Consider the following 18748-nt stretch of genomic DNA (forward strand, 5'->3'; position numbering starts at 1 on the left):
TAGTTCTCCCTTTTCCATGACTTATGAAAACTAAAAGCAAAACGAAAATTAAAAGAAATACGTCGCTTTCCTGGAAGAAAAATTTGTATCAACATACAGTCTTGGTCACCTTTTTTTCTTTCTTTTTCTATGGTTACTATTCCTATCTTGATAACTACAGTTGGTTTCTTTATTTCTACAACGGTTACCTCTACCTACAAATCTATTCGTAATGTTGTCATTCAGGTTACGATTCCTGTATGGTTTCTCATTATAGCTCTGATTATGTGACCGTGATTTACGACTCCTTTTATTCCTCTTACTGTCTTTTCGTGTGCGGTCTTGGTTCTCATTTCCTTTACATTTTGTGTTATCTACAAATGGGTTTAGATATCTTTGCTTATTACAATAACTATAACCTCGTTTACGTTTTTTCTCTCTGTGGTTCGTGTTAGTGGATGTTTTGTCACTTTATATATATTAGGATTAAAGATTAAGATAACGATTTCGCTAGATATACTTTTCTCACACCACTAATGCACTAGGGGGATTAGCACTGGGGAAAAGTCGCCGGGATAATTCCACGAAGTAATATAGTTGCTGCTCCAAACAGTCCTGAAGAGTCGACACGAGTCTCCAGCAAAAATACGTAGTTTCCAAAGTGGAATGATAATGTTGGAGGGCGCGTTATAACTAGTACGCACAAGGTGTGTGAACCTAGGATTTACTGATTGGGGCTAGCCGTAAGAAAACGTCCTTTACCGGCTAATACCTTGTGCTCCTTAGCACAGCATACTTTATCCCCGACGCGACGTGCGTGGTTGCTGCCTCGAAACCTGGAGTAACACTTCCCGAACTTAGAGGTTCGAGATACGAGCTGCATTGATCGAAGAATCAATGTTCGCAGTTCATTCTTAAAAGCACTCAGGTTAAATCACCTGTATGGAAATGTAAATAGAATATAAAAAGAGTTGAAGTTAATTTTAGTCTATTGGCCACGACGCACAAGACATTGCGATAACTTGACTGTGAGAATGTTTAGATAAACTGGTAAAGCGATGTGGCTGGCGACGATTTGACGCTTGGACACCTGTTCTACTCTGATCTGCTCTAATCTACTACAATATTTTCATAAACGATTAAAGAAAGCACTTAATTCAGTTCCTAATAACTGTAGAATATATACTGTGCATATTAATAAGTCAGGGAGAAACACTGAGAAGCTTCGTTGCTCACTGAAGTGTGCTCACCACAAAGTAATGTTTTAAATATATATACGAATAGACGATAGAGACTTTTTTGTTCAATTGCGTGGGAAAGAAGCAATTCCTACCGAAGAAAGAAGTTATTTGCGTCGCAGAATATAGTATAAATCGAAAAAATTATTACTGTCTTTGCAAAATATACAGATCGTCCACAAAAGAATACTTCTATAACGTGGTGACGGTTATAGTCTAAGAGTAATATTCTATACATCAGAATTATTATTCAGACTAAATGAGACGTATGAGAGTATACTTGCTCATTGGGTAGGCCCATTCGTACTGAAAAGGAAAAATCTATACAGTAGGTCGTCTTGCGTACAGAGAAGTTCTATATGGATAACAAGAAAGCTTGTATTGTTACAGACTTCTGTGTCTGTTGGTAGGTCCCTAGTCAGCTTATTTGACATGCGAATGTAAGTTGGCTAGGCATTTGTAAGCAAATAACGGCATCTTTACTAACTTGTAACATTGATTTTACTGCCGTCGAAACTATAATTTGGAACTTTTGTCACAGCATAGAAATCGAAGTAGTAGTCGAGATCGACCCTTCTTCAATTCAATGATCCTACCAACCACATATCATGTTACTGGTATATGCTCTGTATACGACGGGTATGTTGATTAACCACAAATGATTTTGTGTGACAAAAATACAAACTGAGAGAAGTTCATTATTCGCCACTTGTTCAGCAATGCAGCTTGTCTACGGTTATATAAACTTTCCTTACGATAGGACTCCCTGTGTTGATGGTTGTAAAGAAACTTTCAGTACTCATTAGAGATCCCATACATTATTTATTGTTGCATTCACTGTATGCCACTGCAACATGGTTTTGTTTTAGTACTTACGAAATTGAAGTAAGTTCAATAATTTTAGAGCTACGAAGAAATCGTGGAAATCATTAATCAACAATAAAATGTCAGAGAGATAATGAAGTTCCGCGAGGATATAAAAGCAGATTCATATGGAAACAAAAGTAACATAAAAGTTAGAACGTAGAAATGTACAAAATTTAATACGCAAACTATTCAGTGTTCGGAAAAATTGCACAGGAAGTTATACTTTCACCGAAACTATATAATATGCGTCCAACAGTATCTTTAAACCAGTTAATTTAAAATCTTGTCCAGTTAACCGTAGATGAACTTTGCCTTATGTCGAGAGTACATATTTATCAGAACCTTTTTAACTGAAAAATTATGCTGTAGTTACTTTGAATGTTTCTATGCGCATAACGGTGTATCATTTCGGTAATGTCACTTAAGTTTGTTTAATGTAGTTTCAGAATCAGGGCAACTTGAAGATTTAACTGGATCATCGATGGATCTTTCTGAAAACTTGAATGTTTCGCCAGTTGCTCTAGGTCCGCAGCAAACAGTGAGGCTGAATACAGAAAGAAGGTATGCTTAGTATAGATGCTTAAAATATACTAAATATTTTGCCAATTGTATGTTTCACAAGAAGTGTATCATTTAAATTGTTAAAATTTATAGTACAGTGCTTACGAAAATCATATACGAACACTGATTCTAGATAAGCCATAATAGGTAATATTTTTTCCATATATAAATTTATTATTCGTACAAGATAAAACAAACTGGGTTTTTTTATTCGCTTGGCGTCATATATACAAAAATCTGTAGTTCCTATTAATTGTGGATATCGGTCCTTGAAATAACTCAGTACGTTTTTAAGATGCCTTCAGTTTCATGTATGTCTTACTAAAAATCACTATATTTTCAGATAATCCTTGACTGAATGAGATTAAATTTGGTAGCGTTGTTAGTACTAAAATTAGGTGTTCGCTAATAAAAAATCCTTTAGAAGTTCAATCTGTGAAAGGTTGAGAAAAGGGAACAAAGTAACGAGTTTGAGATAGGGAGATTTTGCCATAAATGTGCTATTTGCCGTTTCCTACCGTTTTCTGAATCAGCAAAGCAATTTGGCAAAGTCTCCGAGTTCGGAGAAAGTTTAGAAAGCTCATTCCGAGAAAAGTGGCAGAAGGAGAAATAACGATGTTGCCTAACAGTTTAAATAAATTGGATTCATTTTATCATGTATGGGTGCGTGAAAGCGATTTAGCTGAGTCCCGAACATGTAAACTCAAAATTAAGAATATGTAGGGGGAAAAATTGAGGAAATTTGTTTCAAGGAGCTAACTGCTTCTTTGAAATATTATCACTCTTTCGTTTTCAGATTCAGCGCGTGATTTAGCTAGTTCACTTTTGAGAAAGGGACAATCCAAATTAAATCGACCAATGATGGTTGCTGACAAATTTTAGTTTTTTATTAATTTTTTTACAGAAGTTTGTAGCACATTCAGACAGTTGAAAACGGGTATTCATTTATTTTTTACCTGCACGGGTTTTGTCTTAGCGGCCATTTTGTATAGGCGCCTGAGCATATTTTGAACTTTTTAATGCATTTCGTTAAGCACTGTAACCTTTTAAGTTTTAAAGATAATGAATTCAAACCAAAACCATATGAAAGATAATGGAATGGACAACATTCTATGTTCTGTGCACATTAAGACGTACTTTAGAACGTCGAGAAAAGAAGGTTTGAACATTGAGGATGGAAACCTAGAAATGGCCATTTTGGAATGTGCATTTTGAAACGAAATAAATGAAACACACCTTCAATTTTTCATCTAATAGAGACCAGATAATAGACAAAGTCCCAAACAAGTTTCAGATCAGAACTATATACTTGAGTTTTTTGGGAATTCTTAAACATGGTGAATTTTCGGAAATCGTGTATTTTTACCATCAAATATTTGAGGAAGGACACAAGTGAAAAATCTCAGATTTGCACAAAATAGACGATAGTTGTGCGGTAACAAGTAACTAAAATTACATTACTGAGACTTAAGAAGTTTTCTGAGTTATAAAGTTTTTCTTCACTGGGACGTAATATCATGCGGCGTGGATATAAAATTTGTAGCAAAAATCAAAATAACACGACAGTAATGTTAAATGGGTAGTGTGCATAAATTATGAATCATATCTTGTACAAAAAGGAAACGCGTCTGTTATTTCTTTTCTGCGTATACCGCTGCTGTTAAGACATCAGTGAGGTAAATAGTTGACTAATTTGTGTACAGAGATTGACACTGATATTGAAAGTACGACCTGTAGGAGTTGTGAACTCTGTGGATGTGTTTCCGGAGAACCTTAGTGATTGGCATCCACACTTTGTCTATTTCTAGATAGTTTAAAAGATGTTCTTGGGCCACGGGGATGGAAAAAGTGATCAAAAAGATCGTTATATTCCTGACTATGTCTTCATTCCCCCAATCCATCATTTCTCATCATGTAAATACAGGCTACGATATCATTAGGTGCAAATGAAAACATGCTATGTTCTGAAAGTACTGAAGTACTGCAATCAGTAAATTCATCTGATTGTGAGTATTCATAACAACTGATTTGTGTTTGCGTCAGGGGTACAAATCTATGATAAAATCTGGTATCGATAATTCTTTTACAACTAGCAAATCTCGAATTTCTTGCTGTTTGCACTTTTTCTGATGAAACATAGATAAATTGTGTGTCTGAGATACTATATCAACACAAATCCTGTACATCTGTTCAGCTCTTAAAATCGCGACTTTCACATCACTGCAACAACTTATAACTCAGAAACTACTCCAGTCCCAGTGATGCAATTTTACCCACTTGTTACTGCATAACTATCGTCTATTTTGTGCAAATTTGAAATTTTACACTTGTGTCCTTCCTGAGATATTTGATGGTAAAAGTAATTTTCTATCAGTTCGCAATGTTTAAAAATTCCCAAAAAATCAAGTATACGATTCTCAGATCTGAAACTTGTTTGAGACATTGTCTATTATCTGGTCTCTGTGTAGCAGACAAAGAATTGAAGGTGAGTCTTATTTATTTCGTTTCAAAATATACATTCCAAAATGGCAATTTCTAGGTTTCCAACCTCAATGTTAAAAGTTTCCTCTCTCGACGTTCTAAAGTACACAGAACATAGAATGTTGTCCATTCCGTTATCTTCCATATGGTTTTGGTTTGAGCTCATTACCTTTAAAGTTACAACGTTTAACGAAATCCTCTGAAAAGTTCAAAATACGCTCAGGCACCTAAACAATATGGCCGGTACAAACAAACCTGCGCGGGTAAAAGATAATTGAATACCCGTTTTCCACTCTGAATGTGGTACAATCTTAGGTAAAAAAAAATTAAAAAATAAATAAATTTTGTCAGCAACCTTTGACCTGGAAATTTGTCGATTTAATTTGGATTGACCCTAAAGTAATTTAGAAGCAACTTACGAAAATTCGTTTCAGTTTCGGAACAGTAATATTTTACTGTAGAAGAAGCAGGGTTGGCTGGTTTAAGTCATGGTTTAAATCAACTTTTCTTTTTTTTTTTTTTTTTTCTTTTTTTTTTTTTTTTTAATGCTTTAAATCGTGTGAACTTCATAATGACGTTTCCACATATCAAATCTTACGCCTTAGTTTTATCTCCTTTTAAAGGTGTCCCATGTTCAATTCTCGGTCGAACCACAACCCTTCTTTCAAGTGTAAACCATATGGCGGTTTGGATGTCACTGTAAGCGAAAGTCTTCTTGATAACCTCGGTAAGCCTAAACACACGAAACGAAACCAAATTGTATGTTTCTCCTTGCCTGAATGCTTGTTGTTTTATAAAAAAGCCAAGGTTGCTTAAATCTATTGATAGAAATTGGTAAAATTTGTCGACTGCGTACGTAGCTTCCAATATTAGCTTGGGTGGACTTTCAGTTTTAATTTTATTGAATGGTATCTACATACTAAATTTGTAGTTTAATACATTAGTTTTAGCATACTGATTATGATACGTTGACCGGAAAATTTTACATGCAAAGCAATAACTGGATTGTCCCATTATTGCTTTGCATTTAAAGTAATAACAGGATTTTCCCGGTGGCTAAGGCGGGAGTTTCCCGATGTAAGAAATTTACTGACCAGAGCACCCAACTTTATAATGAAACGGAACAATTTCGATTTTCGAATAAGCGGAGTTGGTGTTGGAGTGAAGTGGATGGAACTTCCATTCTGCTGTTCCAAGTTCAAATGAAGGACAATTTCTCTCGGATGTAAGCGAGAAGTGGTTTGGATTCCGCTTTAAACTTATTTTACCCCTTTTTAGCGAAACTTTGTTGTTGCATAATAACACCAAGGCGAAACAAACTTATTTCTGTCCATATTTAGTATAAATACATAGAGAAATTATTTAAACCAAAATACCTGCTTTAACCCCCCCCCCAAAAAAAATGGATTTAAAAAAACGGGTTGTTTGGTTTTTACCCAAAAAAAATATTTTTTTTTTTTTTTTGCTAACCCGTAGAGGAAGTGACCTTTTAGAAGCGAGAAGGTGATTTTAGCAACTTTGTGACGTTTACAAGTTATTTGGCGTGTCTCTTCGTGGGCAAAATCCTAATGTATGTGCCTCCTATGGACGTGATCCCAGATTTGATGCACGCTGAATATACTCTGCTCTGATGCTTATCGAAGCAGTGGTTTGAATCCTACTTTAAACTAGATTTTGCCTTGTATTGCCTTACTATAGTGATGCCGAAAAGCGACGTAAGTCTCCAGTCTGTCAGTCAATAATGTGTTGTTTGATAGCTAATTTACGAGAGGGCTGGTAATTTCTCGGCCCGACGTCCCTCCGCGCATATCATTACTGAAATTATTCATTGCATTGGAATGTTGATCTTTGTAAGTTCTAGTGCCGCCTGGGATGATACTTCGTTTTCAGACTACCTTCCAAAGGAATGAACTATAACTCCTGCTTAGGTAAACTATGTACATATGTTGATGATAATAATAATAATAATAATAATAATAATAATAATAATAATAATAAACAAGTTAGTTATGTAAAATGGATGCTTAATATTAGGCCACCATTTTAGCATCTCTGAGGAAATCTGTTCGTACAAATACTAAAAGTAAATATTAATATTTATTATTCTTTCGCAAGTGCAAATCGGACTTATTCTAAACCTGTCAGCTTATAATTCAGAAGATATGTTCCACGTTCATCTTTATACACATGAGAACCCAATTGAAAGAATTCTTATGAAAAAGCTTCTAAAATGCAAGGAAATTATTTAGCTAAATACGGAAAAAGCATCGTGTAGTAGTTAATCTTTATTCACAGCAAATTATATAATTATATATGGGCATTTCAAAATAAAAAGTAAGTCACAGGGAGAGTAAAGAGAGTGGAGTGTGGGAGGAAATGCACTTAACCTTGAAGGTCGTTGTATTGAAGGAAGTTCGATATCCAACTAGGCATGTGAGACATACAGGATATGAAGAAATATTGAAATTTTTAGTAAATATAAAGATTTTTGCCAAAATGTTATGAAAGGTGAAAATTTAAAATACGCTATTTCGACTCAACATACCATGAAATATTATGAACTTTGTTCCCATTACCCCACGAGCGATGGTTTAAAATAAGAAATTTGATATTTCATTAATAGTTCCAGTGTAGTATTTTCTGATTTTTAAAAATTCCTTTCCATTTCAGAAGAAAACATTTTTAGCAGACTACACTGGTTTAACCATTGAACCATTTTTGGTTTAACTTTTTTTTTTTATTATTATTTATTTCAGTTATTCAAGTAGAGTACACTTTGAAAGCCGAAAACTTTATTTCGTATCTAACGTAAGCTGTATATTTGAATTTATAGTGTATGCTTTATGTTTAATTATATAATTAAATATGGTAACGAATAGTAAAAATTATAAAATATTTATAATCTTCAATTCCAGCTACACTTGTATTTTATGCCAGGAAGACCAAAAAGTTTCAGCAGAAGGTAGAGCGCTAGTTCTGGCAGGCTTCGTTCAGAAGTCAACCGTTTTGTGCCAGAATAGAAAACGTTATGTTCCTAACGCCGATGTTGATGATACAGATGAAGAAGAGGAAATAAATCCATTGTTTTTACCCGCCAACGTGGGACCTGCCCCCCATACAAGTACTTGTGGACATGTTATGCATAGTGACTGTTGGCAGAAGTATTTCGAAAATGTGTTAGCCAAAGAAAACAGACGTCCGTACAGGTAAGAAAGAAACAATGAATTATTAGGCACCCCAAAAAAGCATGTTTGATTTTCAGTTAGTAACATTGCACGAGTTTTCTACACGTTCCGTTTTGAGATGGGGGAGAAAGAAATGTTACGTCTTGGATTTGTAGTCTGTTGGTTCTGGTCGCTAAAGTGAAACAGGGACGTCAGTGAAAGCAAGTCAAATATGAGAACGCCAAACAATAGAAGCGTAACTGAAATTGGAAATACAAATCATTGAACAAAGCAACGTTTATTTAAAAAAAAAAAATAATAACTGTGTAACAGTTTCGCCACCTAACTGAACTTATTAGCAGTGTCTAATAAAGCTACTATGTTCAATAGTTGGCTAAACTGTTACATAGTTATTATTTTTTTAAATAAACTTTGCTTTGTTCATTGATTTGTGTTTCTAGTTTAAGTTGTTTAGGATAGCAAAACTAATATTAACCAGTTAATTAATAGAAGCATATATATAATTTTCGAATTTAAACTAGTAACAAGTGCTTATGAAATAGGAAGTAAAATGTGTAACAGATTTGGTAGGATGTGATAAGTGTGCGGCCAGTTACACGGTGGTTTCATAATTTCAGGAATGGCATGAATTCCTTCAGAATGCACTATGTATGGGGATGTCGACAGACCATAGACAACGAGCCACTCAATTTAGCTTTTGAAGTTGATAATGGCCAAACATCTGAGACATGAAAAATCGTTCAATTGCAACATAGAAACCATTCCCTAACTTCTCTACTGGCTTGGAAAAAAGTATTAAGTAGGACGCTGCGACTGATAACAGTCGACTTTGGATTAGAAAGCTACTCGATTGAATGTTTTTATTGTTAGGCTTCCAGACTATGCCATGCATCAGTGTCGGAGGTCTTATAGAACGGCTTTGTCTGTCCGTCTGTCGACAGGTATCAGAGCAAAATCTATACTAGATACTGAGAAGTGTTTTTTCTTTTCTTCTTCTTCTTTTTTTCAGTCGATTCAGCGTCCCCAAAATAGTTTTATCTCCTCCATTAACCGTTTACTCAAACCGCAAGTGGTTCAATTTAACCATTTTCGGTATCAACGTTTTATTGCTATAAAACTGTAACAGGTAGTGAGAAGCGACTTTCTGCAAACGATTCAGCATCTCAATACAACACATCATTATTACGGACAATACTCTACCAAAACCGGCAGTGATTCAAATTTACTATTACTTTTGGTTTCAATAGTGACTTTCATATAGCGACAACGGTAGAAGATCTCAAGAAGTTGCCTTTTGCAATTGATTCACCGTTATCTCTATTCAGACCGAAAGTAGTTCAAACGCACCACTCACAACAGTCGACCAAAGCTGGAATTGGTTGAAATTTATACTAGTAATTGCGGTCTCAATGCTTATTTTCATAGAGTAAACACGGTCAATTATATCGATATGCAGTGTTTTGACTCAAATTCAGTGTCTTAAGAATACGTTTTGTCTGTATTTTTGTCTATCTGTTCAAACTGAAAGTAATAGAAATTTACGATTTCCGGTCACAACACTGATCGCATATAAGTTAAAACGGAAATAGGGATTCAGTACGACAAGAATATATTTACCTCTGGTTTTATTCCTCTATTGCAACGAAAAGTTTTAAAAAAAAAAATCACATCCGATATCGACCTTAATATCCATAGGTCAGTAAGTCAAATCAAATCAGCAAGCAAAATCAGTAAGAGAGGTTTTTTTTTTTTTTTTTTTTTTATGTGGATTTAGCATCCGAGAAACAACTGTCTTTGATATTATTCCTCTATTCAAGTAGTTTTAGATATACTACTTAAAGTTTAAGTATTGAATTCTCATGGTTTGTAAGTCTACCGTTGTTTCACACTCTAAATGAAACATCATTATTATTATTATTATTATTATTATTATTATTATTATTATTGTAGTAGTAGTAGTATCATCACCACTACTACCAGAGCCCTGCAAACCCAGGCCCGAAGACGGCTCGGCTCCGCTCGGCCCGGCCGGATGGATCTGTATTCTGTGTCCGGCTCTACCCAGCCCGAATCTCGAGCCGGGCGTAACCGGCCTGAGAACAATCAAGTCTGATAATTCAAGTCAATCCTTCAATATGCAATGGAAAATGAGAAATGTGTCGTCATAATATTGCAGTGTCTATTTGTCCTTCTGGAATGGGAAAATCGTGTGAAAAGTTACCCAAGGTTTGTTTTCTATATCCCTATTCTGTCTGTCTATGTGTTATCTGTGCTTGCTCTGTCCAGCCATGTTTATTATACCTAGGTACAATAATACAGCTCATGGACGCAAAAGTCTTATATAACACTCATTAGTGCATTACGAGTAACAAGGAAGATATATAAAACTGCTACACCATATGTAATACTAATACTACAACTACTACTGCTAATACTACTATTACTGTTACTATTACGATTACGAATGCTAGTGCTAATTCCACTATTGCGGCTACTGATACTACTATTATTACTACCACTACTGCTACTACTCATTACTATACTAATACGACAGCGAATACCACTACTGCTATTACTAGTAATACGAAAACAAAGCAATGAAAATGAAATTTTTGAGTTTTACGTCCGACAGTTATGCCGGCTAGGCTAAAGAAGAAATGGTGAATGAATAAAGTGAGAGGAAACGGGAGAACGCCGAGAACCCCCCTCCCACACGGTTTTTGTCCACCACACAGTTCACTTAGCGAGAGCTGGGATCGAACCAGGGACCCCATGCACCAACGGTGAACACTCAACCACTGACCACCGTTCCAGGAACACCCAATCGACCTTGGCGTCTTGGTGATTTATTTGATCATTATATTTTGTTATATTTGTAGTATCATACTATAAACAATGCAGGAACATGTAACACCATTTGTATTTCCCTTGCTAATTGAACATTACTACAAATTGCGCTGATCTTATGAACACGCCAGTTCACGGTTTTGGCCTCCGTGGTATAATGGTAGCGTACCAAATTCTACTTAGTAGGTCAATTACTTGACTTCATCATACGTTCTTTAGGTAACTACGGCTCAGGGCGTATGGATGATGATGGGATGAATTAGTGGAATGAAAACAGTGGGAGGAAGCGGGACCACCCCGGAAACTCCCACGCACACGGTATTTGTCCACCACAAAGCTCACATAGCACGAGCAGGGATTGATCCGACGACCTTGTTATCGCTGGTGTGGAAGGTCGCTTCTGTTTATCCTTGCACTTAATAACCAATATGCATTAACGTGTAAATCTCCCAATCATCTCCCTCCACCAAGATACATAACATGCTTTGCCAACTGTCACTCAAACTTCGGAGAATTTGAGTGAGAGTTGGTACGCAACGTGGTTGGTCGTGTTCGAGCTATCTATGTGTAATAATTAACACTATGAGTCCTCTTTTTACCTTTCGGACTTGGTGCGAGGGATAGCTCACTGCTCTTGCAAATTATCTGGAAGCACGTACCACAACCTACGTCCTCGCGGTATGAAGGATGGTCAGATTCAATGTTAAATGATAACGCCGGTAACATATACATTTAAGTGATCATATTTCAATCTCAAAATTATCTAAATTACATATTTCTATTAACTGCTTTAGTTTAGTAATCTCACATGCACATCAGAACACAATAAGAAGTACATTGACATTTTACAACAGGAACTACTTATACGACCATGAAAATATTAAATAAATTCTGTTGTCCTAACTAAAAAAATTTCTTTTCTTTACTTAAAGATCGATTAAACCAAAATATGTAAATATGTAACGGTCTCGATTCGGGTCCCTGTCCGGGCGCCATTTATTTGTAACCGCCTGTGGTTTTGTTCGCTGTCCTTGGCTCGTGGTATTACCAATAAGTATACTCTTGATACTTTAACTTACTTGGACAGGACGACGAAGACCTTTTTAAGAAAGTTACAAACTGTTTTTTAAATAGCTCGTTGGTTTTAATAATGAGATGAGCATTAGGCGCCGAGAGGTTTGGGTGTTTTGTTTTGAAAACCTTATGGATGATTAGACGGTTATTTAGACTATAACGCACATAAACATTATTCATATAAACAACGAAAACACACTGGATTAATTGACACTATACTTATTTATTAGAACACTATTTTGAAAAAAAAAAATAACGAAGAGAAATGAATACAACACTGGACACTAATAAATTTTGCCGCTGAAATTACGCTTTGCCCTTTTTGGGAAATATAGCCCTTTATATATATATGATTATAATTTAGATATCACTATAAATACTTTGCTCACACCCTTGACACACTTGGGGGGTAGCACTGGGGAAAAGTTGTTTGGATCGTCCCACGATGAATCCAGTTGTTACGCTGAACAGTTCTGCAGCGTAAAGTGAATCTTCAGTAAAGTAACGAAAAGAAGATTTCCACAGTGGAATACTGATATTGGAGGGCGCGTATATAACTTTTTAAACGCACAAAGTCTGCGGACCTGGGATTTTACTAGTTGGGGCTAGCCGTAAGAAATCGTCCTTTACCGGCTAAATAGCTTGGGTCCCTTCACAAAACTTAACCAACGCAACGGGCGTGGTGGTTGCGTACAACACCGGAGTTGAACTTTTTGAGCATTCAAGCTCAAGCTACAGGTTGTAATGGTTAACAGAAAAGTGTTGGCAGTTTATTTTAAAAATTACTCAGTTACTCACCTGTATGCACATACAAACAGAATATAGAAAACAATTTATGTTAATTTTAGCCAACTGCCTATAATGCACTAGATACGGCGATAACACTGGCGTGAGAAAGTACAGATAACGAACTATGAAAATTGTGAGGCTGGTGCCACTTTGGCTACTGGGACATCGGGTCAGCCCGTATTTAATCTATTGTAATGTTTTCATAAGCGATTAACGAAAGCACTTAATTTAGTTCCAAATAATTGCAGAATATATACTGTGCATATAATAAGTTAGGGAGAAACACTGAAATGGTTAGTTACTAACTGAAATGTTCTTAGCAAAAGCAATGTTTTAAATATATATATGAAAAAAACGATGAAAGACTTCTTTGTCCAATTGTGTGGGAAAGAAGCAATTTCCACCAAAGAAAGAATTTATGTGCGTTGCAGAATAAAGTATAAATCAAAAATAATAATCACAGTCTTTACAAAATATACAGAGTGTTTACAAAAAATTTTTTTATAACCTGGTAGCGGTTATAAACTTTCGGCGCAAGTGGCTTATTCACAAAATAATATGTGTAATGAATTTTACTTTTTACTTTTTTTTTAACATTCGTAGTAGGCGTGCTGGCTATTTGAATGATCTTAGATTTTAACACAATTGAAGAAAACATGGCGCTTGCGAGCGATAATCCACTGAATATTCCTGTTGTTGTCTCAGAACAAAATTGGCACTTTACTTACAGCTTCATCCAGGTAAAATTCCGTAGAATAACGTGTCCTGTCGAGATGTATGACGAAATGGTCCTCTGAGATTTGGTATTCTTCCAACAAAAATTCTTTGCACTCTAAGACCACTGACAAGTGTCCTCTGCCTGATGACCAAGAGAGATGCTTTTCTTTTCGTACAATTACAAATAACTTATATTTAAAACCACCAAAATAATGTTCGTCTTAACCTGTCTCTCGGTTAAACCACTTAACTATTCGTTTGTCGGGCTCTACACATCCTCTCCGTTGTGGAGGTTTCAATGTTCGTCGCCCCAATCGCTTCGCCCGAGTTCCCTCCGTGCCGGAGGTTTCGATGTTGATCGTCCGACTGACTTGTGTTTTTCCTGGTCACCCTCGGTTCCGTGACTAACAACCACTCACTCAATATAACATTGTCCACTATTGATCGATGATCAAAAATTGTCCAATCAAAAATTAGTTTAGATGTCACTTAGGCAACTGGGGTGGCTTGTCACTTTTCGTTCTCATGGGAATTGAGGTAGAAAAAGTCTCTCAGCAACTTTCAGAACAAAGAGTTATTGTTCTACGCACACACACATATAAAAGTAAAGTTGATTTTGTCGTCTCCAAGTCGGGGTTGAACTCTCTGTTTCCAACTAGCGTCCTTTTCACTAAAATTAGTTGGGAAAACTTAATAAAATAAACTTTTTAACTTTCTTGCTTCGATGAGCACTTTGCTATCGATACCAAATGGCGTCCACAGAGAATTGGCAATATTGTCAAAGAATCGTGGACCGTTACTGGATGTCCAGGAATTTAAGCACCCCCTTATATAGTTCACTTCAATCACGTTGATGAAGCTTGGGATGCAAAACTGGTTTGTCAAATGGTACGCCACTGCAGCACTTTTGAAAATAATAATAATAATGAATTCGAAGCACTGAGAATATACGTATATATATGTATGCGGGAAATTATTCACCTTGCACTGTTTACAAAGCACTATTAATGCCAGGTTTCATTATTATTGCACGGCTTATTCATTGCCTTTATTTCTTTCTTTCTTTTTATTTTTCACTTAGCCAGCTGGTCTTTTCACCTGTATGTTAAGCCACTAAGTTTGTAGCCACTTTTTTTTAAAAAAACTTTTAAGCCACTTTTATATATATATACATTGTTCTTCTATCTTTAAATGTCCTATCATTTATATTATTCTTTTTCCTTTTTCTTTATATATATATACTTTCTTCTTTTTTTCTTTTTTTATTGTTTCTCACTTAGTATTCTTATGTATAATTTTTCATGATTTACCCATTCTTCAAATTTTTCAATACAATAACAAATTTCACAATGACCTTAGAAAGTACTACGACACATATATATAAGTAACATTGTTGAGGAAAATAATTAACAAAAAAAGAATCATTTTTTTTAATCCAAAGAAATAATACGTAGACGGCCGGATATATCTAAAACTTTTTTTTTTCGGATCGGAACGGAATCGCAGGATTTGTATATTACGTTGCAGCGATGACATAAATTTCGCATTGAATAACCAAAATACATTTCATAAAACAAGAAAACCTCCTTTTTTTTATTTATCCTTTTATTTAGATAACCAATCTAACTGAAACAAGAGTCATCACAAACATTTTATCAAAGAGATCTATATTTCCAAAGTTTCAAAAACTATTCACATTTAAACATTTTAATTATTATTACTCTCAATAAAACTTAGACAATTCTAAACATTACTTCTCATTTCATATTACAACATGATTTTGTTCTTATTGTCATGTGGTTTGGTTGTTTCGAGATTAATTTGGAACGTAATTATTTTAAATTATTCAGCAGCATCTACATAATGCTTCATAAACTTCTACATCATTCTTACAAGTATCTAGAAAATATTCGCAACAAACATTTCTTCTAATATCATTTATACCATTAATACATACAACAATGTCGAGGGTACAACGTCAACCTCGGAATCCATTGTCTTCACAAAGACATTTATTTGCTAGTGCTATCTGAGCATAGCCTAATACCATTACACATTTCACAATATATTCGTCCCGGACATACGTCGTCAACGGGGTATATACACAATATTCCTTTTAACCCATTCATGAATACTTGTTATCAATTATCTGCCTTTTTGCCTTACATAATCTCGTTTTCTCAACATCATCTTTTACGAAAACATTCATTTTCTTCCTTCATTGCTGTTACACAAATCATAAATCTCGGCTACCGATATTAATTTTAAATACATGACTGTGCTTCTTCTAACTAGATCAGATGGTCATTAAAGATACTGAAAGGCCTTAAATTTTCAAATTTTCGACACTTATCAAAAGTTCTTACTATCACGAATCAATTAAAATGCTGTGAAATAAAACTCATTTCGCTAATTTACGCGTTGTAATGACTACTCACTTAGTTTATTTTTATTTATTTATTAGGTAACTTTTTTTTAACTACAACGTTATTTCAAAAAAATTAATTCACCTTGATAATCTATCTTAGAAACAGCTGAAACCTCACTGACTTTGGGCCATATTGATTTCTCAAGAGAAATCCTCTGTTTCATATGTTATGGCTGAAACCTAGAGATTCATATTCATATATCTCTGGCCATGTTATCTTCTGAAGGAGAACCTCCATTTTGCTAACAGGCATTAAATGGTTCCCGAATAGTTGGTTTTATTCCAAAACTCCTTTAATGTTAATAATAAAAATTGAAAATATTTACTTAAAAGTCTCCGTTACCTTTCTTCATTATATATATATATATATATATATATATATATATATATATATATATATATATATTTTAAATCTTGGTATCGCGTTCCCTTTATCCAATAAAAGAAATCAACTCAAAATAGAAACTTAAATGAAATGATGATCCATACGAAATTCAACTAAATTTTCCTATTATTATCATTTCTTTTCTCGTCCTTGATTATTAATATTATTTAACTTGACTTATTATTTTTTTCGCATAATTTATATTAGACGACATTTGTTATAGACTAGAAGTTATATGAAGAATATACGTACAAGTAATAATTAAACATATGTATGCAATGATACTACTAATACAAAGTAAAATCTTTTAGTTCATTAAAAACTGATGGTTAATATTAATTTTCTTTTTTCAATACACAACTAAATAATGAACTAATGAAATTAAAATATATAAGTTTCAAAGAAACGAAACGTCTAAATCGACAATACATCAATGACCATTTAAACGAAATATTTTCAGGCATTCCTATTCGCCTTTTTTAGTAACTCACATATACATATTTTTCAGAAAATCATCAATAATGGCCATAGCATTTGTATAAAAATAAAAAATGCAAACTAGGAATACATCTTTAACTGTAAAAATTGTATAACATTGACAAAAATTATCAAATTATCGACTACTGAAGAAAAAGAAAAATTTTGTTTATGTAAAAATATATGTCTCTACTCATTTTCAAAAATGTGATAATCAAAATGTATTTCTTTTCTAAACGACATTTATGTACGCCCTGACGTAAGTCATTCGGACTGACGAACGTGTATAGATACATCGAAACCTAAAATATTACACACAAATTAAGATATAAATGGACAAGAAAAACATATCGACTGAAAAAGATTATATTTCATACCTAAACTGACATAGCAAAAAAAAAAAAAAAAGTTATCGACAAATATCGTTATTAATTTCCTAACGTTAAACTCTTAACTACGTAATATATAGAAATATTTCGGCGCCAATTAAACATGTTAGTATAAGTAAAATATGTTGTCATAAATGTTTTAATTGACTAAAGTCCTATATAACAAGAATGAAAAAAATTGTATCTCATTAAGACTGTACGAAAATTACTATCAAGATGTATGGATATAACAACTACAATGACTTCAAATGACATACACAATACTCATTAAACATTCTTTAAACATGATATTCATTAGCTAAATGATATATATATATATATATATATATATATATATATATATATACACGACTATTGACATTTATATCAGATAGATATGGCATTATTTATCTAAAATTTCATTCGTATCTACATATATTGTACTGTTATTAGAAACTTCTATTAAATGTATTTCCTTTTTTTTTCGTTATAAAGTGAAATTTCATATTTCAAATGTGCCTCTTTGTACTGTGAGTTTGACATTTCTCTCCAACCTCACAGCACAAAGTCGAGTCCGATAAAAGTAAAGTAAAAGTAGGTTAGTGTGTTGACTTCTAAAGTCAATAAGCACAACAGACTCGAAATACCCATAGCTGGAGGTTTGCAGTAAGCGCTGATCTTTACTGACACTCATAGGAGTTGAGTGACTCCTACAATAAACCCTGGAATTCCCCTTCCCTTATAGTCATAAATTGGTACATTCCCATGTGAGCTGTTAATGAAACATCGTTAGGCGATGACATCATAAGAAAAAATAGAAGAGGACGTTATAAAAAATGAAGATATTGTCTTTCCCCAATAAGTCTTATTCGAGTTCATTTATGTTTAAGCCGGTAGTTTAGTCTCAATCTAGTATTTCTATCACGCCATTTTACTATTTGTCTATACATTTCATAAATTATTTTCGTACTGCATATATATTTTAACATTTCTTTTTCATGATCAAATTCATTTCCATTAACTTCTTATAATATAACAAGGTTTAGTTTATATTTGCCAAAAAAGTAATTATGACCGAAAAAGGTAAAATTGTTAAACAATTTAGAATGACGAGCTATAAAGCCAAATTCTCGTTATGGTCTTAGGACCTGATCAGACGACCAATGCTGATCCACCCCTTTTCGTAATAGGTGCCTATAAGGTTCTAACCTTACAATGATAATAATATACTGTCTTCTTTTTCTTTTGCAATAATATGATAACAAGAGAAACTAACTTATTGTCTGCCATGATCTTTTAGCAAAACTTTACACATGCATAATTTACTTTTGCACCAAAAAATGAGTAACTAT

At 34.1% G+C, this 18748-nt stretch overlaps 1 protein-coding gene across 1 annotated transcript in view; it reads left to right on the forward strand.

The window, feature by feature from the left end:
• The window catches only part of Ubr1 (Ubr1 ubiquitin ligase), a 360686-nt gene that overhangs the window by 188998 nt on the left and 152940 nt on the right, over positions 1 to 18748 (forward strand). The window contains exons 17-18 of the mRNA XM_081752092.1: positions 2525 to 2645; positions 8042 to 8332. Coding sequence (XP_081608218.1) covers positions 2525 to 2645; positions 8042 to 8332 — 412 coding nt within the window. The remainder of the gene's footprint in view (positions 1 to 2524; positions 2646 to 8041; positions 8333 to 18748) is intronic.

This window comes from Thermobia domestica, chromosome 3 (genome assembly GCF_964235325.1).
Source record: "Thermobia domestica chromosome 3, izTheDome1.hap1.1, whole genome shotgun sequence".
In the NCBI taxonomy this organism is placed as follows: Eukaryota; Metazoa; Arthropoda; class Insecta; order Zygentoma; family Lepismatidae; genus Thermobia; species Thermobia domestica.